The following is a 27,907-nucleotide window of genomic DNA, read 5'->3' as shown; positions in this document are numbered from 1 at the left end:
GCCCCCTCCTGGCTCTCCTCAGTCCAATTCTGAGCTCCTTTCTAGTAAGCCTGTAATCCTCTAAAGCTGTGCTCGATCCTTGCTTCCTCCATCTTACGTAAGCTGCCTTCTTCCTTTTGTCAAGAAGCTCCTCTGTTCTCATCATCCAAGGCTATTTGACATTACCTCTGCTTGCATGTCTCAGAGGAACAAATTTGTGCATTACTCGCAACAACTGCTCCTTAAACAGCCTCCACACGTCCGTTGTGCCCTTTCTGTGGAACAATTGCTCCCAATCTGTACTTCCCAACTCCAGTCCGATAGTGTCAGTTTCCTTTTCCCCAAGTAAATATCTTCTCTTGGTAACTGCTCCTTTCCCTCTCCAAGGCTATGTTAAATGTGAGGCAGTTGGGGTCACTGTCACCAAAGTGTCCTCCCACTGCGAGGTATGACACCTGTCCTGGCTCATTGCCAAGCACCAAATCTAAAATGGCCTCTCCCCTTGTCAGCCTGTCTACATACTGAGTAAGGAAACCCTCCTGAACACACCTGACAAAGATGGCTCCATCCAAACCATCTGCACTAAGGAGGTTCCAGTCAATATTAGGAAAGTTGAAGTCATTTTGCATCTATATTATGAATAGTTTGGAAATAAAACCATTAAAATCCACTGCATACCATCCAGCATTACAGAGAGGAAAAGAACGGTGGCATCAAACTTTAACAGCCATCTTAATGGCTTATAGTCAAGACTAGCTAGAGTGTTGTGATAAAGGAATTCCATTTGTACTTTTTGTAATTAGGAATGCACCAAATCAATCTAACCAAATTCAGTCCACTTAAATTACTTTTTGGACATGAGATCAGAGGACCATTGACATTAAGAAAAAAACAGGTAAATCAGAATTCAGGGACCACATATTTGGATTACATGTCAAATTTTAAGGCAACATTAGATAGAGCTGGTGAGTTGGCTAGATACCATTTGAAAGTAGTACAGCATCAAGAAGCAGACAAAAAAAAATCAAAAGTTTTATTAATACAGATAAAGTGTTAGTGTTACATCCAGTGGTAGATAAACCTTTAAAGGCAAGGTTTATAGGGCCTTATCAAATCAAAAGGAAACTGAATGAGGTGAATTAATCACTAAGAATGCCAGATAGAATGAAATCTCTCTGCCATGTGAATATGCTCAAAATATATTTTGAAAGGAAAGGAAACCAAAAGAAGAATGTAGTACTGGTTACAGTGTGAAAAACCAAGTTCAGATGATTCTGAGTTGGACACGCCTCTAAGTAAATTGGACAATGAGGCAGTTCTCAAAAATTGAGATTAATTAGTGAATTATCTTCCAGAGGAAAATTGAAATGGCCTGAAAGTGTTATTATAATCACATGGGGAGAGATGAGGGAATAAGCTGGGAAATAATAACCTGATTATGCATGATGTGGATATAGGAACTGCTCCAATTAAGTAGCATCCTTGTTGACTTAAACATCTGAAGTTGGCAAAAACTCAGAGAGAGATTGACCACATGCTCAAAGACAACACAATCGAAGTGAGTTGCAAAAAAAAAGGTGGAGCTCACTCAATCATTGGGTACCATTACCATGTGTAGACCAATCACAAAGCCAATGAAGTTACAAAATCTGATTCCAATCCTATTCCACATTTGGGAGACTGAATTGAGAAGATGGGACAAGGATCTTATATTTCTAAATTAGGTTTACTCAGAATATCAGCAGGTGTCTTTATCCAAGAGACTAAAGGAAATTTTGTGACACCAAATGGACTGGATAAATTTAAAGTCATGGCTTTTGATATGAAAAATGCACCAGTTACATTTCAAAGACTAAACAATAAAGTCATTTTGGGATTACTCATTTGTGTGGTATACATCGATGATCTGCTGATTTTTAATCATACATAGAAGGAACATTTGGAGCATTGATCAACTTGGGCAGATAGGATTGATGATAAACCCAAGAGCGAGTTCGCAAAAGCCCAAGTCACTTTTCCTGGTCACGTCATTGGACATGGACAAATGGCCCCATGGGATGTGAAAACAAAGGTTATTGGGGAATTTCCATACAATTAATGAAGAGGGAAGCACTACGATTCCTGGGACTGAGGATTTTTGTTGGAAGTTTATACCAAATTTCAGCAGTGAGGGTACTCCATTGATTGAATTGTTGAAAGAGGGCAGAAAATTTCAGTAGACGAAGGAATGTCAGAAGGCATTCGATGGCCTGAACCTGTATGGCTAACCAGTGTTAGCCACACCTAATTATGCAAAGCCAAAGTGGTTATCAATGTAAGTGATGTGGGTATTGGTGCTGTTGTCTTCCAAGACAACAAAGACCTATTGCGTATTTTCCAGAAAATTGAACAATCAGCAGCAGAAATAGTCCACAACTGACAATGAGATCTTGAGTTTAGTGTTATCATTGCAACTTTTCAACATTTCAAATGCCAGTAATGTGACTAAGACAATTATAGCCACTAATCATAAATTTAGTTGGAGCTTATTATTGCAGCCATTCAATTTGAAAATTAAACACATGGCAGGACGAGAGAATATAATTGCCAATGCGTTGCCATGACACTGACAACTGAAGATGGAGGTGTTTAGTGGCGATAAAAAAAGATTTAAAACGACTGTAGTTGTGAATGTTTGTATGCTTGGAGTCAATTTGTGTTGCACTGTACGAATAGTGTAAGGCTAAAGGTTTTTAAAGTCTTTGCATATTGATGGGTCATTTGTTTTTGGGGCGGGGGGGGAGAGAGAGAGGTGTGATGATACTTTGGCTTTAAGCGGTGTATTTTGTCCTTTTTTTAAAAAAGGGATGTAAAAACGTTGAGACAGCAATGGTGAGCAGTGTGCTTAAATCCAAGAAATTAAATAGTTTGAGGGGCCTTGGGCTTTTTTCCAAAAATATTAGAACAATAGAAGCAGCCTGAATGAGTGGGATCAAGCTCCCACAGAACCAGGATTCTTAGTTTTAGTTTCCTGCTATTGCTGGGGCCTTGAAGATAGGTGTGGAAGGTCTTATTGCTCTTTGTTACAGCTAAAAGCGAGGGTTCTCTTCCTGGTGCAACAATTATGTGTGAAACGATCTATTTTACTGAATTTGCATTTGCTTAAGTTGTGTTAATGGGATGTTATTGTATCGGAACAGTTATGCATAAAACTTTGTGAAGCATTTCAATTGAATTACACTTAAGCTAACTTATTGTTATTTTGTCTGATTTTAACTGTAATGTAAGAATAAAGTGTATTTTGCTTAAAGTTGAGTAGTTTGACCAATTAAATTGTATCTGCAACAAAACTTCTTATACTTATCATTAAAATAAGAAAATGTTCAGATCTATACTATCATCTTAATATATTCTTGAAGGGGGTTTGGTGTGGTCCATAACACAATCAATAAAATAGGGACACTGGAGAAAGACTTGCATTAAGTGACACATTAATACAAATTAACTTAATGAAATGTCACAAAGTATTTCACAGGAACATTACAGACAAAACATTACACTGATCCACAGGAGACAGTGGGTTAGATAAACAAAAGCTTGGTTTAAATGGTTGGTTTTAGGAAGTGTTTGAGTGTGGAATGTATGGAGGAGAGGAAGAGAGGTGTGTGAATTTCTGAGTGGGGACGGGGTAAGGCAAGTGAAGGTTTGCTAGCAGCAGTGGAATAATTATAATTTGAAATGATCAAGAGGCCAAAATTATGAGAGTTCGGGTATCTCGGAGAAACGTGGGTTGGAGAAGATTAGAGATAGGGAAGGGCAAGGCCCTGGAGGAATTTGAGAACAAGGAATAGAACTTTAAATAATATAATGACATTGGTCGACTGGGAGTTGATGTATGTCATTGTGCAGGGAGTTGAACTTGTTGTGAATTTAGGCTTGGAGAACAGTGTTTTAGATTACCTCAAACTTACAGAAGGTGGACTGTGGGAGAGCACCAGAAGTACATTGAAATGGTGCAGGCTAAAAATAACAGACATGAATTCAGAATTTCGTAGCAACAGGAGAGGGGCTGGGACAAAGTCAACCAAGTGGAAATAGCTCAGGAATGGAGTTCAGAGTGGCAACTGAAAACAATGGCTTAGAGTCTTCCCAATATTTAATTAGAGTAAATTTATGCTCATTCAGTGTAAGTTATCAGGTAAACAGAATCAGTTATTAAAAAACAATCTTAGATCACAAAATTAAATCAAACCTCTAGCAAGTTTAGATTAGTTTACTTACAGTGTGGAAACAGGCCCTTCGACCCAACAAGTCCACACCGACCCGCCGAAGCGTAACCCACCCATACACTTACCCCTTCACCTAACACTACAGGCAATTTAGCATAGCCAATTCACCTGACCTGCACATCTTTGGACTGTGCGAGGAAGTCGGAGCACCTGGAGGAAACCCACGCAGACACGGGGAGAACGTACAAACTCCACAGTCAGTCGCCTGAGGCGGCAAGTTCAGTGAGACAAAAACAGATTCAACTTATACTAAATCTTTCACCATCACAGATCATGCCAAAGCATTTAATATTTAAAGAACTACTTTGATTCAAATATCAAAGCCAATTTACACAAAACAAGACCACACAAACAGGAATGTAACATATCACCATGTCTTAATTAATCTTAACCTGTTTAAGAGCAGAGTTAAAATTGAATACAAGTGTTCCAAAACATAACATGGTGGAGCAAGTAAATGTACTGCAGATGTTTTATCTCTTGTTCAAGACGACAGAAAATAAATCACTTTTTTAAAGAAATATTCACTCCTGGGACATTACTGGCTGGTCGGCATTTTATTGCCCATCCCTAACTGCCCTCGAGAAGGCAGTAGTGTGTTGCTACTTAATCCACCGCATTCCACATGTTCTAGGCTAACCCACAATGCCTTGAAGGAGGAAATTCCAGGATTTTTGACTCAGCAAGTGAAGGAACAGTGACATATTTCCAAATCAGGATGGTGAGAATAGCTTGGAGGGCAACTAGTAGGTGGTGGCGTTCTCATGTACTGTTGTGCTTGCCCTTCCAGATGGAAATGGTCGTGGGTTTGGAAGGTGCTATCTGAGACACTGATGAATTTTTGCAGTGCATCTTGTAGATAACATGCACATCTGTTATTAACCGTTGATGGTGGAGGGAATGAATGTGGTGAATCAAATGAGATAACGAGAATCCAGAGAAAGTATATTCCTGTTAGGGTGAAAGGAAAGGCTGGTAGGCAGAGGGAATGCTGGATGACTAACGAAATTGAGGGTTTGGTTAAGACAAAGAAGGAAGCATATGTAAAGGTATAGACAGGATAGATCGAGTTTGTTGTTTTTATTTCTGACTTGGATGAGGAGGTTGAGGGGTGGGTTAGTAGATTTGCAGATGACACACAGGTTGGAGGTATTGTCAATTGTATAGAGGGCTACTGCAGGCTGCAGCACGATAGAGATAGGATGCAGAGCTGGGCTGAGAAATGGGAGATGAAGTTCAACCTGGATAAATGCGAAGTGATGTATTTTGGAAGGTCGAACGTGAATGCCGAATACAGGATTAAAGACAGGATTCTTGGCAGTGTGGAGGAACAGAGGGATCTGGGTGTGCAAGTACATAGATCCCTCAAAATTGCCACCCAAGTGGATAGGGTTGATCAGAAAGCATATGGTGTTTTGGCATTCATGAACAGGGGGATCGAGTTGAAGAGCCACGAGGTTTTGCTACACTCTTCAAATCCCTGGTGAGACCACACTTGGAATACTGTGTCCAGTTCTGGTCGCCCTACTATAGAAAAGATACAGAGGCTTTGGAGAGGGTGCAAAGAAGGTTTACCAGGATGCTGCCTGGAGGGCTTGCCTTACGAAGAAAGGCTGAATAAGCTCGGACATTAATGTTGGGAGAGAAGGAGGAAGAGAGGAGACATGATCGAGGTATAAAAGATAATGAGCGGAATAGAAAGAGTCAATAGCCAGAGACTTTTCCCCAGGGCAGATTTGATTGGTACCAGGAGTCAGAGGTAGAAGATATTAGGAGGAAGGTATAAAGGAGACGTCAGAGGCAGGTTTTTTACGCAGAGTTGTGAATGCATGGAATGCGTTGACAGCTGTGGTGGTGGAAGCAGAGTCATTGGGGAAATGTAAGCAATTGCTGAACATGCACATCGATAGTAGTGAGTTGAGCGGTGCTTTGGTTGAAAGTTACTATCTTTCACATTAGGATTAAACCTCGGCACAACATAGTGGGCCAAAGGGCCTGTTCTGTTCTGTATTTTCCTATGTTCTAATCCTTCAAAGAGTATAAAGGCAGTAGGAGTATACTTAAGAGGGAGTGCAAAAAGGGGACATGAGATAGCTTTGGCAAATAGAGTTAAGGAGAATCCAACGGGCTTTTACAAATACATTAAGGACAAAAGGGTAACTAGGGAGAGAATAGGGCCCCTCAAAGATCAGCAAGGTGGCCTTTGTGTGGAGCCGCAGAAAATGGAGGAGATACTAAAGGAGTATTTTGCATCAGTTTTTACTGTGGAAAAGAACATGGAAAATATAGAAAGTAGCAAAATAGATGGTGGCACTTTGTAAAATGTCCATATTACAAGAGGAGGAAGTGCTGGATGTCTTGAAATGCATAAAGGGGGACAAATCCTCAGGACCTGATCAGGTGTACCCTATAACTCTGTGGGAAGCTGGAGAAGTGATTGCTGGGCCTCTTGCTGAGATATTTACATCATCAATAGTGACAGTTGGAAGATTGGAAGTTGGCTAACATGGTGCCACTCTTTAAGAAGGGTGGTAGGGACAAACCAGGGAAATTTAGACCAGTGAGCCTGACGTCGGTGGTGGGCAGGTTGTTGGAGGGAATCCTGAGGGACAGGATGTACATGTATTTGTAAAAGGTAAGGACTCAATAGGGATAGTCAACATGGCTTTGTGCATGGAAATACATGTCTCACAAACTTGATTGATATGGACTTCAGTAAGGTGTTCAGCAAGGTTCCCCCTGGGAGACTGGTTAGCAAGGTTAGATCTCTGGGAATAAAGGGAGAACTAGCCATTTGGATACAGAACTGGTTCAAAGGTAGAAGACAGAGGGTGGTGGTGGAGGGTTGTTTTTCAGACTGGAGGCCTGTGACCAGTGGAGTGCCACAAGGATCGGTGCAGGGTCCTCTACTTTTTGTCATTCACATAAATGATTTGGATGCGAGCATAAGAGATACAGTTAGTAAGTTTGCAGATGACACCAAAATTGGAGGTGTAGTGGACAACAAAGAGGGTTACCTCAGATTACAACAGGATCTTGACCAGATGGGCCAATGGGCCGAGAAGTGGTAAATGGAGTTTAATTCCGATAAATGCTAAGTGCTGATTTTGGGTAAGCAAATCTTAGCAGGACTTATACACTTAATGGTAAGGTCCTAGGGAATGTTGCTGAACAAAGAGACCTTGGAGTGCAGGTTCATAGCTCCTTGAAAGTGGAGTCGCTGGCAGATAGGATAGTGAAGGAGGAGTTTGGTATGCTTTATTTTATTGGTCAGAGTATTGAGTACAGGAGTTGGGAGGTCATGTTGCGGCAGTACAAGACATTGGTTAGGCCACTGTTGGAATAGTGTGTGCAATTCTGGTCTCCTTCCTATCTGAAATATGTTGTGAAACTTGAAAGGGTTCAGCAAAGATTTACAAGGATGTTGCCAGGGTTGAAGGATTTGAGCTATGGGGAAAGACTGAACAGGCTGGGGCTGTTTTCCCTGAAGCATTGGAGGCTGAGGGATGACTGTATCAAGGTTTATAAAATTGAGGGGCATGGATAGGATAAATAGACAAAATCTTTTCCCTGAGGTGGGTGAGTACAGAACTAGAGGGTATAGGTTTAGGGCGAGAGCGGAAAGATATAAAAGGGACCGAAGGGGCAACCTTTTCACGCAGAGGGTGGTACGTGTATGGAATGAGCTGCCAGAGGAAGTGGTGCAGACTGGTACAATTGCAACATTTAAAAGGCACTTGGATGGGTATATGAATAGGAAGGGTTTAGAGGGATATGGGCCAGGTGCTGGCAGGTGGGACTAGATTGGGTTGGCATGGACGGGTTGGACCGAAGGGTCTGTTTCCATGCTGTACATCTCTATGACTCTAAGTGGGCTGCTTTTGGAGTCCAAAACTAGAGCTCATAGGTTTAAATATGAGAGGGGAAAGATCTAAAAGGGACCTAAGGGGCAACTTTTTCACACAGGATATGGCGCTAGTATCATCGTGCAAAGAGGTGGTGGTGGGAGGCTGGTACAGTTGCAACATTTGTAAGGCATCTGGATGGGTTTAGAGGGATATGGGCCAAATGCTAGCAAATGGGACTAGATACATGCAGGATATCTGATCGGCACGGACAAGCTGGAGAGAACGGACAGTTTTTGTGGCCATATATCTGTGACTGCTGTTACCACAGGGTCAATCCTACAGAAACAAATAGGCTGCATTTTTGGCAAGGGTTGGCAATTTGGCAAAGGCTGCATGGGATGTTCCAGGGCTATTCTACAGAAGATAACTTTTTCAATGGGGTGTGCGTGGTGGTGGCCATCAAGGGTAGGGGCACTGTAAGGAGGGCTAATAGATCCACGACCAAAATGGGTCCCCCTCCATGCAATTTAACATCTCCCTAATTATAAACAATTCTCAAAAGGTGTAGAACTCTCAGGACCTATCCCGTAGCCAGTTGCCAATCTTGCTTTCACTCACTGTGTATTCAATGGTTCCTTTGGGCTTCTGGAAAGACATACGACGGACATCCTTTTTCTCCTGGGTTTTTTTCTGCTCAGGATCTGAAAGTAGAGGAGGCAATATATGAGTTAGATCCAGGTTTGCATCCTTTAGCTGCTCACATGCTTTTGCATCCAGTTTGTCCAAGGGATGAGTTCATTTTTCACTGGGCTCATAATCATAAGCAATGCTTCTCACTCCACAGTGATCATAAATTAAAACCTTCCCTCTCCTATCCTCTCATCCACTTGGGTCTCAGTTTAACCTTTAACCAGCGAATAAAGCAATACACATTCAGCATGCAGGGAGATCAATGAACATAGTTCATGGTTCACCTTCACAGTCAACTCATTTGAATCCATTCTTCATTTGCCAACTACTATCCCTACAGGTGAGTACTTATCTCTTACACAACTGAATTAAAGTTTGATCTTCCATACCAGGACATTTCATATCCTTGCACATTAGCCCACTAGTCCTTTCTAAATAGGTACAGCAAGCCTATTATCAACCCCGGCACCTATGGGACCAGGACTGTGCCGGTTGGTCAAATATTCCAGTTCATCAAGAAGTACACACAAAATAAAAACATATACTAGGTATTAGGAATGTAATGCAGGGGGTGTACATATCACACTTATACTTTATTTACTGCATAAATCATTTGAACAATAATGCAACATTGCCTTAAATAAAAAAATCTACTGGCAGAGTCTTCTCACTTAAACCCTTAACTACTTGGATATCGTGGAGATTGTGATAACACTGTACTGCATTTCAGGTGTTTTTTTCCTACTTTATCAAGTACATTTCATAATGTGCTGGCTAAAACAAAGTTTGTTGTATTACTATTATTAGGAAAAGTGAATTTCTTCATCATATAAATGCACAGTTGTTATTAATCATAATAAAAATGCTTAAATTCGTACGACTAGCAAGACTTAAAACAACCTAAACCTTATTTCTATGTTATCTTAAATGTTTTGCAACAAAATGGTTCAACAATACTGATTTCATGAAAAATATATGTTGTTACTTATGACCACAACAGCATAATGACAATGGCCCATGTTTCATCTCCAATATGAAGGACAACAGTGGCTCAATCACTACTACTCCTGTCTCTGAACCACAGAGTTTTATGTTCAGGTCTGAGATCAGGCTCGAAATAAACCATGTGAGAGAGTACTGAGGGACCACTATACTGTCAGGCTGTCACCTTTCAGAGGAGACACCAAACCAAGGCCTCAAATGCCTGCTCAGGTAGATACAAAAGATGCAACAGCACTATTTAAGAGCAAGGCCACTTTTCCCTCATGAATTGTGATAACATTTATCCCTCAATCAACATCACAAAAAACAAATTATCTGGTCATTAAATGGTGAAACACATGGAGATAAAAATATGTTGAGGTTGAATGACCTTCCTCAGAACTGATGGTGGTTTACATGAAGACAGGATGGGGAAAAGGGGGTAAGCAGTAAACAATAGGTGGGGTAGAACCTAAAGAGAGAGAACAGTTGGACAGAGGAAGGATTGGATAACAACCCAGCCAGGAGCGCGAATAGTTATTGATGGGGACAATTAGTGGCTAACAATGGGTTGTGTGTAATAGCAGACTATGTGGTAACAAGCCTGGTGTATGGGGGTTGGGGTAAGGACATAGGAGCGCTCAAGCCTTAAAATTGTTGAAATCCATATGGAGTCTAGAAGGCTGCAGGTTTCCCAACTATGGGGGGTCAAAATTTGGGAGTACCATTCTTACTTTTGGAGGAGACATGTCTACTTTGCACCCCAAGGATCTGACTTATTACCGTCTCCTGATAAATGAATGAAAGAAATCTATGGGACGTGGGTGTTGCTAGCTGACCAGCATTTACTGTGTGGAGATGTCGATGTTGGCCTGGGGTAGACAAAGTCAGAAGTCACACGACGCCAGATTATAGTCAAATAGGTTATTTGAAATAAGCAGCTTTGGGCGTAACCCCTACACCTGACAAAGGAGCTGTGCTTCGAAAACTTCAGATTTCAAGTAAACCTATTGGACCATAACCTGGTGTGGTGTGACTTCAGCATTTATTGCTCTTTAGATGGTGGTGGCAAGTTGCCCTTTTGACCCTACGCTAGAGGTTGACCTACAATATCCTCAAGGAGGGAGGTTCAGGACTTTGACCTAGCAACAGTGGGTTAACTATGATGATATGGAATGGCGATCTATTTCCAAGTCAGGATGGTGAGTGGCTTGGAGTGGAACTTGAAGGTGGTAACGTTCCCACGTACCGGCTGTTCTTGTCCTTCGAGATGGAAGTGGACATGGTTTAGAAGGTGCTATCGGAGGATCTTTAGTGAATTTCTACAGTGGAACTTGTAGGTAGTACATACTGCTGCTGTTAAGTGGTTGAGGGAGTGGATGTTTTTAGATGTGGTGCTAATAAAGAAGGCTGCTTTGTCCTAGATGACATTAAGCTTAAAGTGTTGTTACAGCTACACCCATCCAGGCAAAGTGGAAAGTATTCCACCATACTCTTGACTTATGCCTTGTAGATGATGGATAGACTCTGGGAAGTCAGTTAGTGAGTCACTCACTGCAGTATTCTCAACCGCTGATCTACTGTTACAGACTGTGTTTATGTGGCAAGTCCAGTTGAGTTTCTGATCAATGGTAACCCGCAGGATGTTGATAGTGGAGGATTCAGTGATGGTAACACCATTGAATGTCATGGGGCTATGGTTAGATTTTGTGTTATGGTAATGATTACAGTGGCACAGTGGCTGATGCTCAAATTCCAGCTGATTAACTCCAAGTCAAAGCTTCTCAAACTGCAAAAAGTTGCTACTGATGTGGTCACTATGGATCATACCAGAATTCAGCAGCTCCCATATACTACATGTTCAATACATTGCCTTCCCAGCCACTTCTACTCTATTCTATTTAACTAACTATGATGTTAATAGCTGAAAACTTGAATTCCTTAACTGTCTTCTTCAGCTATAACAAAGTTTCTTGATTTAGGGTTTTAGTGGTGGTGGTGGGGGGGGGGGAATGGGGATGTTAAAAAGTAAACAATAGGTGGAGGTAGAGCCCAAAGACATAGAACACTTGAATAGACAAAGGGGCACAGACTTGGAGGGATGAAGGGCCTATTCTTGTGCTAGATTGCTCTTTGCTCTAAACCACATGGCAATTAAAATAGACATGGAAGAAATACCCAGCAAATCACTTAACTGCTTACCTGTGGAACCACATTTTAAATCAAATAGTTGGAAATCAATGGAAGCATCTCTGCTGTCGCATTTTAAAAAATCTCCCTCATCACTTCTTTTCCCATGCAGGCAATCCTTGCTCTTTCTGAAAATGTTTTCACTGCTCACTCCTGCACTCACTCTCTCTCCTCTGAACTTCACAAAGTTGCTGACCCTACTCACTTGCTTCCACTCTTTGTGAAGCTGCTGTTTACTTGCAAGCAGCTCAGTTGAAAATTCTCAATGTGGGTTGTAAACTTTCACTTTCAACTTGCAACAAAAATCCTCACTGGCCTTCGAGCAGCAATGGCTGAGTTTCAATATCAGTTTTGAAAACTGACATAACAGTTGAATTTACAATAACAGCTCTTCCACAACACAAGGAAACTAACTAGTAAAGTGGATTAACTTAAGAGCATTGATCAGCAAATGAGAATATAATATTGTTGCAATCACCGAGACATGGCTGAAGGAAGAGCAGGACTGGCAGTTCAACATTCCAACATATAGAAGTTTCAAGTGGATGGGGTGGTGTGAGACACATAATAAGATCATTGCATTACTGATAAAAGAGACCATGGCAAAAGTAATGAGAGAGGATGTCTTTGAAGGCTCTTCAAATGAAACCATCTGAATGATCAGAAACAATAAATAGCGATCACTTTGCTGAGATGATGCTACAGGCCTCCTAAAAGTCAAAGGGTGACAGAAGAACAGATAGGTAGGCAAATCACAGAGAGCTGTCAGAGGAATAAGGTTATTGTGGGAGGGGATTTTAACTTTGTTAACATTAAATGGGATTGCCCTAGTGAATTTTTAAAGTGAATGCAGGAGAGCGTTAGTCTGACTAGTCTGACTAGAGATCGAGCAGTGCTACACCTTATCCTAGTAAGTGAAGGCAGTCAAGTTTTTATAAATGACTTAGATGAGGGGTGGGTTAGTAAATTTGCAGATGACACAAAGGTTGGAGGCGTTGTTGATAGTTGCTGCAGCTACTACAGGCTGCAGTACGACAGACAGGATGCAGAGCTGGGCTGAGAAATGGCAGATGGAGTTCAATGTGGATAAATGTGAAGTAATGCATCTTGGAAGGTTGAAATCGAATGCCAAATATAGGATTAAAGACAGGATTCTTGGCAGTGTGGAGGAACAGAGGGATCTGGGTGTGCAAGTACATAGATCCCTCAAAGTTGCCACCCAAGTGGATAGGGTTGTTAAAAAAGCATATGTCCAGTTCTGGTCACCCTACTATCGGAAAGATAGAGAGGCTTTGGAGAGGGTGCAAAGAAGGTTTACCAGGATGCTGCCTGGACTGGAGGGCTTGTCTTATGAAGAAAGGTTGAATAAGCTTGGACTTTTCTCTCTGGAGAGAAGGAGGAAGGGAGGAGACCTGATAGAGGTGTACAAAATAATGAGAGGAATAGATAGCGTCAATAGCCAAAGATTTTCCCCAGGGCAGGACTGACTGGTACGAGAAGTCATAGTTTGAAGATATTAGGAGGAAGGTATAAAGAAGACATCAGAGGTAGGTTCCTTATGCAGAGAGTTGTGAATGCATGGAATGCGTTGCCAGCTGTGGTGGTGGAAGCAGAGTCATTTAAGCGACTGCTGGACATGCACATGGATACTATATTTTAAGTTACTATATTTTATATTAGGATTAAATCTCGCTACAACATCATGGGCCAAGGGGCCTGTTCTGTGCTGTGCTTTTCTATGTTCAATGTTCTAAGTGACTGAGATTTCATTTTGGGGATACTGATCATGACTCTAAGTTTCAAAATTTTCAGTACCAGAATTTGAAGAGTGGCAAATGTTATTCCCTTGTTCAAGAAAGGGAACAAGGATAATACTGGGAATTACAGACCAGTCAGTTTTATGTCGGCGTTGGACCAAGTATTAGAGAGGGTTCTAAGAGACAGGATTTTTGAGTTGAAAACACATTGTTGGATTAGAGAGAGTTTTGAGAAGGGGGCAGATCATGCTCTAAAGACTTATTGAATTCTTTGATGATGTGACATAACACATTGATGAAGGTAGAGCAGTGGATGTGGTGTATATGGATTTTAGCAAGGCATTTGTTAAGGTACACCATGGTAGGATCATTCAGAAAGTGAGGAGACATGGGATATAGAGAAATTTGGCTGTCTGGATGCAGAATTGGCTGGCTCATAGAAGACAGGGTGGAAGTAGATGCAAACCATTCAGCCTGGTGTTCGGTGACCAATGGTGAACCACAGGGTTCGGTTCTGAGACATCTGCGATTTGTGATGTTTACAAACGGCTTGGATGAGGAAGAGAAGGGTGGGTTAATAAGCTTGCTGATGACACGAAAGTTGGTGGAGTTGTGGATAGTGTCAAGGGCTATTGTAGGTTACAACAGGACATTGACAGCATGCAGAGCTGGGCTGAGAAGTGGCAGATGGAGTCCAACTCTGGAAAAGTATGAAGGGATTCATTTTGGAAGGTCAAATATGCATGCTGATTAAAGCATTAAAGACAGGATTCTTGGCAGTGTTGATGAGCAGAGGTGTTACGACATGGGGTAGACCCTCTTCCTCAAATTTAGACCAGCAACACAGAAAAGATTTATCGCATGCATAGTCTGAAAATTCAAATGGCCAATAACTATTTAAAGCCAAAATTAACCACTTTACTTGTTAAGGTATAACAGATAATAATTAACAAACAACTATTTACAACCCCTTCCTCTAACCGATCTTTTACCTTCCTTTCTATAATACTAGTCTGATAAAATCCCCCAAATAAGATTTACTAAACATTCAAGTTTTCAAAACCAGCCAGTTGTCAAATCTTCTATTTGGATCTTCCTGCGTCTTCTTTTCTTCTTCGGGATTACGCTTCACAGGTCACAGATCGATAAAGGTACCTTTAAGAAAGCTATTCTCTGGGCAGTCTGCAGATTGGCATTTCTCCTCCCAACTGTTCAATTTTCCCGTCTTATACCCCCAAAACATCAGATTGTGTAATTGACTTTTAAGATTGTCAATGTACTAAGTTCAAACCTGATTGGAATTTGGTATTTTTGGGGGTATAATTTAAATTGATTGACCTAATTTGAATCTGTTTTGTCATTTCCAAGCAACCAGCTAATCTCGCTTTCAGCCAAATGTTACATTGTAACTTTATTCAGAACACTTAGTACTGTGTCAGGTAGTTCCGCTAGATTTTTTTTTAAAACTTTAAAAAGGTACAGTACACCCACATCTTCATTACAGAGGGATCATGGGTCCAGGTCCAAGTTGATAGCACTGTTAACAAGGCATATGTTGTTTTGACTTTCATTAGCACGGGAATGGAGTTTAAGAACTGCGAGGTTATGCTGCAGCTCTATAAAGCCCTGGTTAGACCACACTTGGAATATTGTGTTCAACGCTGGTCACCTCATTAAAGGAAAGATGTGGAAGCTTTAGACAGGGTGCAGAGGATGCTGTCTGGACTGGAGGGCATATTTTATTAAGAAAGGTTGAGGGAGCTAGGGCTTCTCTCACTGGAGCAAAGAAGGGTGAGAGGCGACTTGATAGAGGTGGACAAGATATTGAGAGGCATAGAAAGAGTAGAGAACCAGAGACATTTTCCCATGACAGAAATGGAAATCACGATGGGGCATAATTTTAAGGTGACTGGAAGAAAGTTTAGGGGAGATGTCAGAGGTATGTTCTTTACACAGAGAGGGGTGGATGCATGGAACGCACTGCCACTGTTATCCCGTTCTCCACCTCAGAGACACAGTAGTTTTACCTCCATCTTTATTCCAGGCCCTGGAGGGAGAGAGAACAATTGCCCACGTGTATAGGGACATGAGTTTGTGGTCTTCTCTGGAACAGCAGTTTCTCAATGAATTATATAGTCATTTTACAGAGAGGAGTATCCAGATAAGGAAACATACATATTGATTGGGTGACCGTTAAAATCAGCGAGTGTCAATAGTAAAGATTAAACCATCTGCTGTTACGCAAGGAATAACTGACTTCACACAATGAATACTTTTTACCTTGTTAAACTGACCTCACATACTGAATGCTTGCAATATTGTTAAATAACTCTACATGATTGCTTTTCCACCTTGTTAACCCTTCATCCTTGTCTCCAGCACCCCATGGTTAACTGTAAGCTCTTATCTGATCTGAGTCATGTTCAGCTGAACCTCTTGTTTCACAAAACTCAGAACTTAACTCTTTCCCTGCCTGCTTATACCCTATTCACATTCTCACCAGTGGTGGTAGTAGTGTCAGATACATTAGGGAAATTTAAGTGACTCTTGGATATGCACATGGATGATAGTAAAATAAAGGGTATGTAGGTTAGTTTGATCTTAGAATGGGATAAAAGGTCAGTACAACATCGAGGGCTGAAGGGCCTGTACTGTGCTGTACTGTTTTATGTTATATATGCTATGTCTCTTTTTGCAAAGATAGGCAGGTGGGCTGAGGAGGGTTTACCTTATTACCAAGAAACAAAGTAGGGTCACATGGTGTAAAATCTGTGTGGGTAGAATTGAGGAACTGTAAATTTAAATAAAAAGCATAGTTGGGAGTTATGTACAGGCCTCCAAATAGTAGTCAGGAGCTGAGGCACAAGATACACCAGGAAATAGAAAAGAGATGTAGGAAAGACAAAGTTACAGTCATCATGCAGAATTTCAATATGCAGGTGGACTGGGAAAATCAGGTTGGTAGTGGTTTGCAAAAAAAAAAAAAGAGGAATCCATGGAATGTCTATGAGATGGCTTTTTGGAGCAGCTTGTGGGGCCCATGAGGGAACAGGCAAAACTGGATTTAGTGTAATACAATGAGGCAAACTTGGTAAGGGTGCTTAAGGTGAAGGAACCCATAGGAGGTAGGGATCATAATATGCTTGAATTTACTCTGCAATTTGAGAGGGAGAATATAGAGTCAGAGGTAACGGCATTACAGCTGTATAAACACAATTACACAGGCATGAGGGAGAAGCTGGGTTGAATTAAATGGGAAAGGAGCCTAGCAGGAAAGACAGTTGAACAGCAATTGCAGGGGTTCTGGGAGTAATTCAGGACACAGCAGAGATTCATCCCGGGGAAAATGGTACAAGGATGAGGAAGTAAGCATGGCTGACTATGGAAGTCAGGGACAGCAAAAAAGCAAAAGAGAAAGCACATAATGTGGTAAAGGGCAGTGGGAAACCAGACGATTGGGAAGCTTACAAAGATCAACAGAGGGTAACAAAAAAAACAAAGGAGGGAGAAGATTAAATATGAGAGCAGGTTAGCCAGAAGAATGGAAGAGTTTCTTTAAATATATAAAGGGCAATAGAGGCAAAACTGGACTTTAGGCCACTGGAAAATGATGCTGGAGAGATGGTAATGGGAAATAAGGAAATGGTGTGGAGGAACTGAATAACTACTTTGTGTCAGTCTTCATGGTGGAAAACACAAGTAATATCCCCAAAAAGTCAAGAGAGTGTGAGGGGTAGAGCTGAGTATGGTTGCCAACACCAAGGAGAAGAACATAGAACATAGAAAAATACAGCGCAGTACAGGCCCTTGGGCCCTCGATGTTGCGCCGATCCAAGCCCACCTAAACTACACTAACCCACTATCCTCCATATACCTATCCAATGCCCTCTTAAATGCCCATAAAGAGGGAGAGTCCACCACTGTTACTGGCAGGGCTTTCCATGAACTAACGACTCGCTGAGTGAAGAACCTACCCCTAACATCAGTCCTATATCTACCCCCCCTTAATTTAAAGCTATGCCCCCTTGTAATACCCGACTCAATACGCGGGAAAAGGTTCATACTGTCGACCCTATCTAACCCCCTAATCATCTTGTACACCTCAATCAAGTCACCCCTAAACCTTCTTTTCTCGAGTGAAAACAGCCCCAAGTGCCTCAGTCTTTCCTCATACGGTTTTCCTTCCATACCAGGCAACATCCTGGTAAACCTCCTCTGCACCCGTTCCAATGCCTCCACATCCTTCCTATAGTATGGCGACCAAAACTGCACACAATATTCCAGATGCGGCCGTACCAGAGTCTTATACAACTGCATCATGACCTCAGGACTCCGGAACTCAATTCCTCTCCCAATAAAAGCCAGTACGCCATATGCCTTCCTCACCGCACTATTTACCTGGGTGGCAACTTTCAGAGATCTGTGTACATGGACACCAAGATCCCTCTGCTCATCCACACTACCAAGTATCCGACCATTAGCCCAGTACCCCATCTTTTTGTTATTCTTCCCAAAGTGAATCACCTCGCACTTAGCTACATTGAATTCCATCTGCCACCTTTCTGCCCAGCTCTGCAGCTTCTCTATATCCTGCTGTAACCTGCCACATGCTTCCTCACTGTCAACAACTCCTCCGACTTTCGTATCATCCGCAAACTTGCTCACCCAACCTTCTAACCCCTCTTCCAGGTCATTTATAAAAATGACAAACAGCAATGGTCCCAAAACAGATCCTTGCGGAACACCGCTAGTGACGGCACTCCATGAAGAAACTTTGCCATCAACTACTACCCTCTGTCTTCTTCCATCCAGCCAATTCCTAATCCAAACCTCTAACTCACCCTCAATGCCATATCTCCGTATTTTCTGCAGTAGCCTACCATGGGGAACCTTATCAAACGCCTTACTAAAATCCATATATACCACATCTACCGCTTTCCCCTCATCAACCTCCTTCGTCACCTTTTCAAAGAATTCAATAAGGTTTGTGAGGCACGACTTGCCCTTCACAAAACCATGCTGACTATCCTTGATCACATTATTCCTATCGAGATGTGCATAAATCCTATCCCTTACAATTCTCTCTAAGACTTTGCCCACAACAGAAGTGAGACTCACCGGCCTATTAGTTACTAGGGCTATCCCTACTCCCCTTTTTGAACAAGGGAACCACATTTGCTATCCTCCAGTCTTCTGGGACTACTCCTGTAGACAAAGAGGACATAAAAATCAAGGCCAATGGCTCTGCAATCTCCTCCCTTGCTTCCCAGAGAATCCTAGGATAAATGCCATCAGGCCCAGGGGACTTATCTATTTTCACCTTTTCCAGGATTTCCAACACCTCTTCTCTACATACCTCAAAGCCATCCATTCTACTTATTTGTGCCTCAGTATTCTCATCGACAACAATGCCCTGTTCCTGAGTGAATACTGAAGAAAAGTATTCATTCAGTGTCTCCCCAATCTCTTCCGCCTCCACATGCAACTTCCCCCTACTATCCTTGACTGGACCTATTCCTACCCTAGTCATTCTTTTATTCCTAGGTGCTAGAAAAACTGAATGGCCTGAAGGTAGATAAATAACCTGGACCAGATGGACGTCACCCCAATGTTCAAAGAGAAACTACTGAAGAGACAGTAGAGGCATTAATGGTGATCTTCCAGGAATTACTAGAATCAGGAAGGGTCCTACAGGAGTGGAAAGTTGCTAATGTGACACCCCTTTTTAAAAAGGTATAAGTCAAAATATGGAAAATTACAGATTAATTAGCATAACCTCAGTTGTGGGTAAGATCCTGGAATCCATTGGGATGAGATTTCTGAATACTTGGAAGTATATGGTAAAATAGGGGAAAGTCAGCATGGTTTCATCAAGGGGCAGTCATGCCTAACAAACCTGCTAGAATTCTTTGAGGAAGTAATTAACAAATTAGATTAAGGAGAGCCAATGGATATGATCTACCTAGACTTCCAGGAGGCCTTTGACAAGGTGCTACACGGAGCCTACTGAGTAAAATAAGGGCCCATGGTGTCAGATTGTAGTGCTGGAAAAGCACAGCAGGACAGGCAGCATCCAAGGAGCAGGAGAATCGACATTTTGGGCATAAGCCCTTCATCAAGAACGATCTCCAGCATCTGAAGTCCTCACTTTCTCCATGGTGTCAGAGACAAGGTGTTAGCATGAATAGAAGCTTGGCTGTCTGACAGAAAGCAGAGAGTGGGGATAAAAGGATCTTTCTCAGGATGACAGCTGGTGACAAGTGATATTCTGCAAGGTTCAGTGTTGGGACCACAACTTTTCACATTATACATTACGATCTAGATGAAGGGACTGGGGGCATTCTGGCTAAGTTTGCAGTTGATACAAAGATAAGTACGGGTCAGGTAGCATTGAGGTGGTGGAGAGGCTGCAGAAGGATTTGGACAGGGTACGAGTGGGGGCAAAGAAGTGGCAGACGGAGTACAACATGGGAAAGTGTTGGTAGGAAGAATAGAGGCATAGAGAGAAAATGAGGACAAAAATTCAGAGGCGTAGAGACTTGGGAGTTCTAGTCCAGGATTATCTCAAGGTTAACTTGCAGGTTGAGTCAGTAATTAGGAAGGCAAATGCAATTACGGCATTTATTTTGTGAGGAGTTGAATATAAAAGCAGGGGTACTTCTGAGGCTCTAGTCAGACCACATTTGGAGTATTGCATTCAGTTTAGGCCCATTATCTCAGGAAGGATGCACTGGTCCTGGAGTGTGTTCAGAAGAGGTTCACAAGAATGGTCCCAGGAATGAAAAGTCTAACACAGAGAGCATTTAAGGACTCGGTTTATACTCGATGGAGTTTAGAAGGATGAGGGTAGATCTAATTGAAACATACACAATACTGAATGGTCTGGACAGAGTAGATTTTAGGAAGATGTTTCCATTGGTAGAACAGACGAGGTCCTGAAGGCAAAGCATTAGAGTAAAAGGAATGGAGATAAGGAGAAACTTCTTCAGCCACAGAAGGCTGTGAAGGCCAGGTCATTGTATATATTTAAGACTGAGATAGATAGGTTCTTGAGTATCAAGGGAATTAAGGGTTACAGGGATAAAGCAAGAGAACGGGGTTGAGAAACTTATCAGTCATGATTGAATGGTAATGAAGGGCTGAATGGCCTAAGTTCTGTGCTACTATGTCTTATGGTCTACAGTCTTGCATTCTCTGCTGCTTCTTCATTTGACCCAGAGCGTTCCACTGTCTGCTCACCCTTCCCAATATCCTTCTTTTCATAGCAACTTAAAAGCTGCCGACTGGCAATATCTCTAACCTTGCTCCCTTTCACCCATTTTTCCATTCTCTGTTGTGGTTCTGTTCGCCGAGCTGGGAATTTGTGTTGCAGATGTTTCGCCCCTGTCTAGGTGACATCCTCAGTGCTTGGGAGCCTCCTGTGAAGTGCCTCTGTGATAAAAATCACTATAAATGCCGGAGGAAACATCACAGAAGCGCTTCACAGGAAGCTCCCAAGCACTAAGGATGTCACCTAGACAGGGGGCGAAACGTCTGCAACACAAATTCCCAGCTCAGCGAACAGAACCACCACAACGAGCACCTGAGCTACAAATCTTCTCCCAAACTTTTTCCATTCTCTCAATATTGGAACAAGTAGTGCATATTCATGTTCAACTTGCAGTCAGGTCTCTCCTCCACCTTCTCACATTGAACCTTGTGTGTCTCGTCTATGCTGCTACTCCATTTATTTCATACCTTTTGCACCTAATGCAATCCAGATAGCAAAATACCTTCCATCGTTTTCCTTCTTCTCTGCCCTTGGTTTCTGATGAACTGAAGATATTCTGATGAGCACATGAATTAACTTCCTCAAACGGGAAACAGCAACAAATCAAATTCAAAGTCAAACAGGTTCAAGTAGATGTACTTTCCTCGCACCTCGACCCTGTATTAAAAACTCCTCTCATCTCCTTTAAAACTTCCCTCTCTCACCTTAAACCTATGCCAACTACTATTGTACATTTCCAACCTGGGAAAAAAAGACTCCACATCCATCCTATCCACACCTCTCAATTTTATACACTTGTATCAGGTTGCTCCTCAGCTTCCAAAAACATCAAAGGTGGGCTAACCTCTCCTTATAGCTAATACATTCCAATGCAGGCAACATCCTGGTATACTACTTTTGTCCCCTCTCCAAGGCCTCCACATCCTTCCTACGGCATGGCAACCAGAATTACACACAACACTTCAAATTGGGGGGGCGATGTGACTACAGTTGCTTTGGTTGGGTTTCCCAACGGCTCACTTGCATAGTCACCTCTACAACCTTTTTACTTTTTCCTCCGCCGGTAGAGTTGGTCGAACCTCCACGTGGATTCCCCTGGTAACACCCTGGTAGAGGAAGCGCGATTCGATGGCTGGTTTTAACTGTTTTAATGTCGCTATTGGCTTTTATTCAGCTTGGAGCAGTTTTAACTTGTTTTTAGACTGATGCATGAGCATAACTCGATCCAGGCCAGCTAATACAACTTGAGAAGGAATACCCGCTGTTGACCCGCATGGGTCATTTATCTTAGGATAATTCAAAATTAATTATTGGTAGAATGGCTTTGGAGTTAAATTCTCCCATTTCCAGTTGGGTGGACAACTGGGAAAATAACCACATCTTCATGTGCTAAATGTCCGAGCCATAAAATGACTCCGTCGTCCGTCCATACCCAGACAGAAGAGACCCAGATGCTCTCCCAATCTGAGTTCCTCTGAGCAGACGTGGGAGACTCAATTCGAATGTGGTTGATAATTAGAGTGAAAATTTGATACAGTCTAATGAGAAGGTCCCTCCTAGACTTGATTCTTTAACAACTAAAACCTTTCATAATTCTAATTTTAAAGGGCCTTTTAAATTCATGAGAGAGCTTGGAAGCGAGGATGAGATTAATACCCCAGCAGAGCCATTAGTTATAATTCCAACAGAACAGACCAAAAGTAAAATAGATATTATTAAATACCTAATATTAGATAATTTTAACTGTGATTACTGTTGTAACATCTTCAATACAATTGGACAGTTTAGAAAACACGTAAATAGTTGTAGAGGTATAAAATCAATTCGGGTAAAACGTAGTGTGATTGGGAGAGTGGCTACCATACGTCAGCCTGTGATCATCCCAAGTGCAAAGGAAACAAAGGAATTGAGCTAAACAAGATCTTACAATGTGAAATTTGTCCCCTAACATTTTCTACTACTATAGGTCTAGGAAGTATGAAAGGTACAAACACACCGCCTTAAGAAATGTAAAAAGAGGTCAAAATACAAGTAAGAAAATAAATACTTCGGTTAAAAATTAACAAGGAGTATGGTCCAGTGAAGTAGTAACAATGCTACAAGATCTGGAAAAGCAATACTCCAGTAATAAATGCATTAGTAAAATGATAGCTGAACAGTTAAAAATTAAAACAGCGACACAAATATCAAACAAAAGAAAGCTTTTTAGCAAAACAGATAGGTAATAAAAAGAATGATGGAGAGAGAATTAGAATTAGAAATTAAATATAAAAAGGAAAAAGGAAATGAAACCGAAGAGCAATTAGTGCAATTGGAAGAAATACAAACTTATCAAATTAGACAAAACTCGTGTAGCGAAAAGGAAGACAACATAGGTAATATAATTAAAAAGCCTATTAATAATCTGGATAGAGGATAATATTGCTAAGAATAAATGTAATAGTTGATTGGAAATATTAAAATTATGGATGAAATTACTACGCGTTGCTAACTATTAAGAAAAAGGAACCGAAAAGAAAGGAAAGTTGAAAGGAGGAAGATTGGAGAGGAAATAAAAATAGCTCCCAAATTAATAATGCAAGGAAAAAATATAGTTAGAGAAAAAAAATAAATTGAGAAACACAAATGTTATTTAAATTTAAACGACAATATCTAGCAAGGGAAATAATGGGAGTCCCGATTAGCAGAATGTGCCCTCTTAAACAAGAGGATCTCAAGGAGTACTTCAATAAATTATCCGTCCCTAATGATAAGGCCAACATATCAAAACTTGCAAAATATAAAAGATGGCTATTTATAATGAGGACCAAGAAAAAATTTCCCAGATTATTTTCTATTTGGATAAAAACAGGAAATATTCCCGATTGTCTTAAGGTCAGTAGAACAATGTTAATTCCGAAAACGAACAATGTTGAGGAACTTCAATTGACAATTGAAGACCCATAAGAATTGGACCAATATTATTAAGGATTGTTTACTAAAATTCTGGCAAACTTAGTGAAATGGAAGAATTAAATAAACGCCAAAAGGGATTCCTTGCTAGTGTCTCGGGCTGTGATCAAAATATTAAAATTTTAAGTAACATTGTAAAATGATCCAAGAAAAAGCAGCAAGAATTAGCGATAGTTTTCATTGATTTAGCGAAGGCAGTCGATGGTCTTGAATAGACTCTCTCTTCCAGTGGAATTTATTAAACTGATTACAAATTTATATACTGTTATTGAAAGAAATAGATGCAAGACAAATAAAATAAAGATTTTAAGAGGTATGAAATAAGGTCACACATTCTATTTAATATATCATTAGATCCTCTCATCAGTATGCTGGAGGAGGGTAATAAAGGAATCTTTTTAGATTGAGAACAAGAAACTAATCATTGTGCATCATTAGCATTTGCTGATTACATTGCAGCAATAAGTAGATCTTATGAAGGAATGTCTTATAATCTAAAGATAGTACAAACATTTTGGAGAAACACAGGGCTAGAAATATAAGAATGAAAGGAATCCATTTTATATATAAAAATAAAACTTTCATGTATAATAGTAATAGGAAATGGAATCTGAATAATAACAAAATCCAATAAATAGACCCCGGAAATACAGAGAAATATCTTGGGCCAAATATTGATCCAGGGGTAGGAAAAGGAATATCTAACTGGGAAGAAGTGCTAGGAGACTGGATCGTCAATTTAAAGAAATCATTATTGAAACCTATGGAAAAGGTAGAGCTACTTAAAACATATCTTATTCTGAGACACTATTATTACCTCACTTTATTAGAAACCCAAAATTATCCAAGTAAATTAGATCTAATAATTAGAGGTTTCATAAAAGAAACATTACATTTGCCAGAAGTTTTAACAAATGTCATCCTGTATGCACGCGACAGAGATGGAGGATTAGGAACTAACAAATCGACATTAATACCAATGTAATGTGTAAATACGAGGCTTTTAAAAGAACTCTGGACAAAATGTTATTTCAATAACTGAAATTTCGGAGAAGTTGACAGAATTAAGACATATGAAAAAACTAAGGAAATTTGGAATCCCCAGATAATTGGATTATCGGCTGTAACTTCAGAAAATCAGATAATGAAAAGTCAAGAAGAGATAAGTGGAAATTATGATAAATGGAGGGATATAGAGATGCAAAAATGGATGGTGTTGCCCTGTTAAGGTATGGGCATCCATTACTTTTAAAATGACAATATTTCTAATGCCTGAAAAAAAATGGATTATTATATATGAAGACATCTAAAGTTATAAATAGTTATAAATAAAGTTATTACGAATGAACCTTTATCCCACAAGGACATTATCCCATGGAAGACACTTGAACAATAAAAAATGTAGGAGCTGTGGTATATCAGCAGAAACAATTCCCCACGTATCAGGATGGTGTCTCTCAGCTGGAAATATGAGGATAAAAAGGCATAATAAAATAGCAGAAAAATTTGTTAATTTTGTTAAGAATCATGGGTGGATCACCTATGTTGAACTCCGATTAAAAGATATCCGAGGGAAACTCTGGACACCCGAAGTTACTCTATCTAAAAATGGTCATGAGCTGCTGATGGATATTACGGTGCGTTTTGAAAATGAGAACAAATCTTTGGAGCAAGCATGGACGGAAAAGGAAGAGAATTACCAACATCTGAAGGAGGAGATATTGGACCTTACACATGGTACGAGTGTATCCTTTCTCTGTTTTGTAGTAGGAGCCAGAGGAAAATGGTATGACAAGAACAATTTGTTGATGAAGTCACTGGGCATAGGTTTAAGACGTTCACCCATGATACTTCTAACCTTGCAATTTCTTTGAAGTTAGAACTGCTTCGGATTTTTATGGATAAATAATGGACTTCCTTTAGGCTCTTGAATGTTGATTTTAAAATTATACATTAAAATCTAAAATGTTAAATAGATTTTAGTCATTTTAGTCTGCTTTAAATTTAATTCATATTTTAAAGTTTTAGTAATAAAGTAAATTTTAATCACACACTAAGTTGGTGGGTAATTAAAATTCACATGAAACAACAGACAATGCAAGTCAGGTAACTAGCCGGTTGGTCTTGTAACCTATGCTCAATCCCTTGCTTGATGTTTAGCTCCACAACAATAACCCATCCCAAGATTTATAATGGTGTACCCCATGTTGACGAGCGAAGTGGAAAAAACTTGGAACAGACACAATTCCCGTTATTGATGATGAGTGTTCAAAATAGCCCAACTAAAGTCTTATACAGCTGTAACATGACTTGCCAACTTTTATACTCAATACCCCTATCTATAAAAGGCATGCATGCCATACACCTTCCTTACTACCTAATCCACTTGTGTTGCCACTTTCAGGGAGTCTTGGACTTGCACCCCAAAATAACTCTGTACATCAATGCTCTCAAGGGTCCTGCCATTTACTGTATCTTTTCCTCTTGTGTTTGACCGCCCAAACTACACCACCTCACATTTGCTAAATTAAAACTCCATCTTCTATTTCTTCGGAAAACTTTCCAACTGAAAAATTCCTGCCATATCGTTTGACAAACTTCCTCACTATCCACAACTTCACCAATTTTCATGTCATCTGCAAACTTACCCATCAGAAAATCTAAGGTTTTGTCCTTATATATATCACATAGAAGACAAACAGAGATCCCAGTACTGATCCCTGCTGAACACCAACTCCAGACAGAAAAATATTTATCCACAACTACCCTCTGTCTTCTATGACCAAGCCAATTTTGTAATCAACTTGTCAACTCACCATGCAAATAAAACTTTTGGATCAGCATCAAATCCTTTACTAAAATGTACGTGTAGATAACATCCACTACGTTACCCACAATTATCTTTGTCACTTCCATGAAAAACTCAATTAAATTTCTAAGATCTTTGCTAAACAAAGCAGGGGATGTGACCACCCCTAATAAGTCTATTCATTTTCAAAGAGGTAAATCCAGTCCCCAAGCACATTCTCCAATAATTTAGACTCAATAATTTATACTGTGTATACAGCACAGTAACAGACCCTCCAGTCCAACTTGTCCATGCTGACCATAACCTAGTCCCATTTGCCAGCACTTGGCCCATATCTCTCTAAACCCTTCCTATTTATATAGCCATCTAGATGTCTTTCAAAATGTTGTAATCGTACCAGTTTCCACCACTTCCTCTGGCAACTCATTCCATACATGCACCAACCATTGCGTGAAAAAGTTGCCCTCGGAACCCTTTTATATTTTTTCCCCCCTCAGCCTAAAATTATGCCCTCTAGTTCTAGACTCACATCCCAGGGAAAAGACCTTGCCTATTTATCCCATTCATGCCCCTCACGAGTTTATAAACTTCTGAGGTCAGCCCTCAGCTGCTGATGTAAAGCTCACTAGTTTACAATTTCCGGGATTAACCGTTGCCCTTCTTAAACAAAGGAACAAAATCAGCTATTCTCCAGTCTTCTGAGACTTCACCCAAGGCTAAAGAGGATACAAAGATCTCTGGCAAGACCCCAACAACCTCCTCCCTTCCCTCTGTCAATATCCTGTGATAGGTCCTATCCTTATCTACTTTCATGTTTTTCAAGGTGCACTTCTTAAAACCAACAAGACAGAGTCAAAGAGCTGATTTGGGTAAAGGATAATTACAACACGATGTTCCAGGACATATTGATGTTAAGGTGTTGCATAACTATCTTAAAATTTATGGAGCTATGATCACTGTACCAAAAATGCCCCCCACTGAAACTTCAGTACCTTGCCAGACTCAGGTCTGGGCATCAAAGGTTTCGTACAGCCTCTTACCTCGTTGGACTATTTACCTATGTTTCAAAAAACTCCCCCTGTGTTAACAAAGTTTGCCCCATCTAAGTCTCTGACACCCTGAGTCCCAGTCAATATCATGAATGTTAAAATCACCCACTACAA

The 27,907-nt window shown here is 40.7% G+C and overlaps 1 protein-coding gene across 9 annotated transcripts in view; it reads right to left on the bottom strand.

The window, feature by feature from the left end:
* oxr1a (oxidation resistance 1a) overlaps window positions 1-27,907 on the bottom strand; it is a 583,533-nt gene that overhangs the window by 218,000 nt on the left and 337,626 nt on the right. For 8 of the 9 annotated variants that reach the window (XM_087986357.1, XM_087986351.1, XM_087986354.1 and 5 more), the window contains one exon: window positions 8,714-8,796. In XM_087986357.1, the coding sequence (XP_087842483.1) occupies window positions 8,714-8,796 (83 nt within the window). Of the gene's footprint in view, window positions 1-8,713; window positions 8,797-27,907 lie in introns of those variants that run through there. The other variant, XM_087986359.1, reaches the window with a different exon arrangement.

The sequence above is a fragment of the Chiloscyllium plagiosum genome, unplaced genomic scaffold, assembly GCF_037043375.1.
Source record: "Chiloscyllium plagiosum isolate Xiang-an unplaced genomic scaffold, Cpla_swu_hap1 HiC_scaffold_4, whole genome shotgun sequence".
Classification (NCBI taxonomy): Eukaryota; Metazoa; Chordata; class Chondrichthyes; order Orectolobiformes; family Hemiscylliidae; genus Chiloscyllium; species Chiloscyllium plagiosum.
This window is presented reverse-complemented; position numbering and strand designations above follow the sequence as displayed.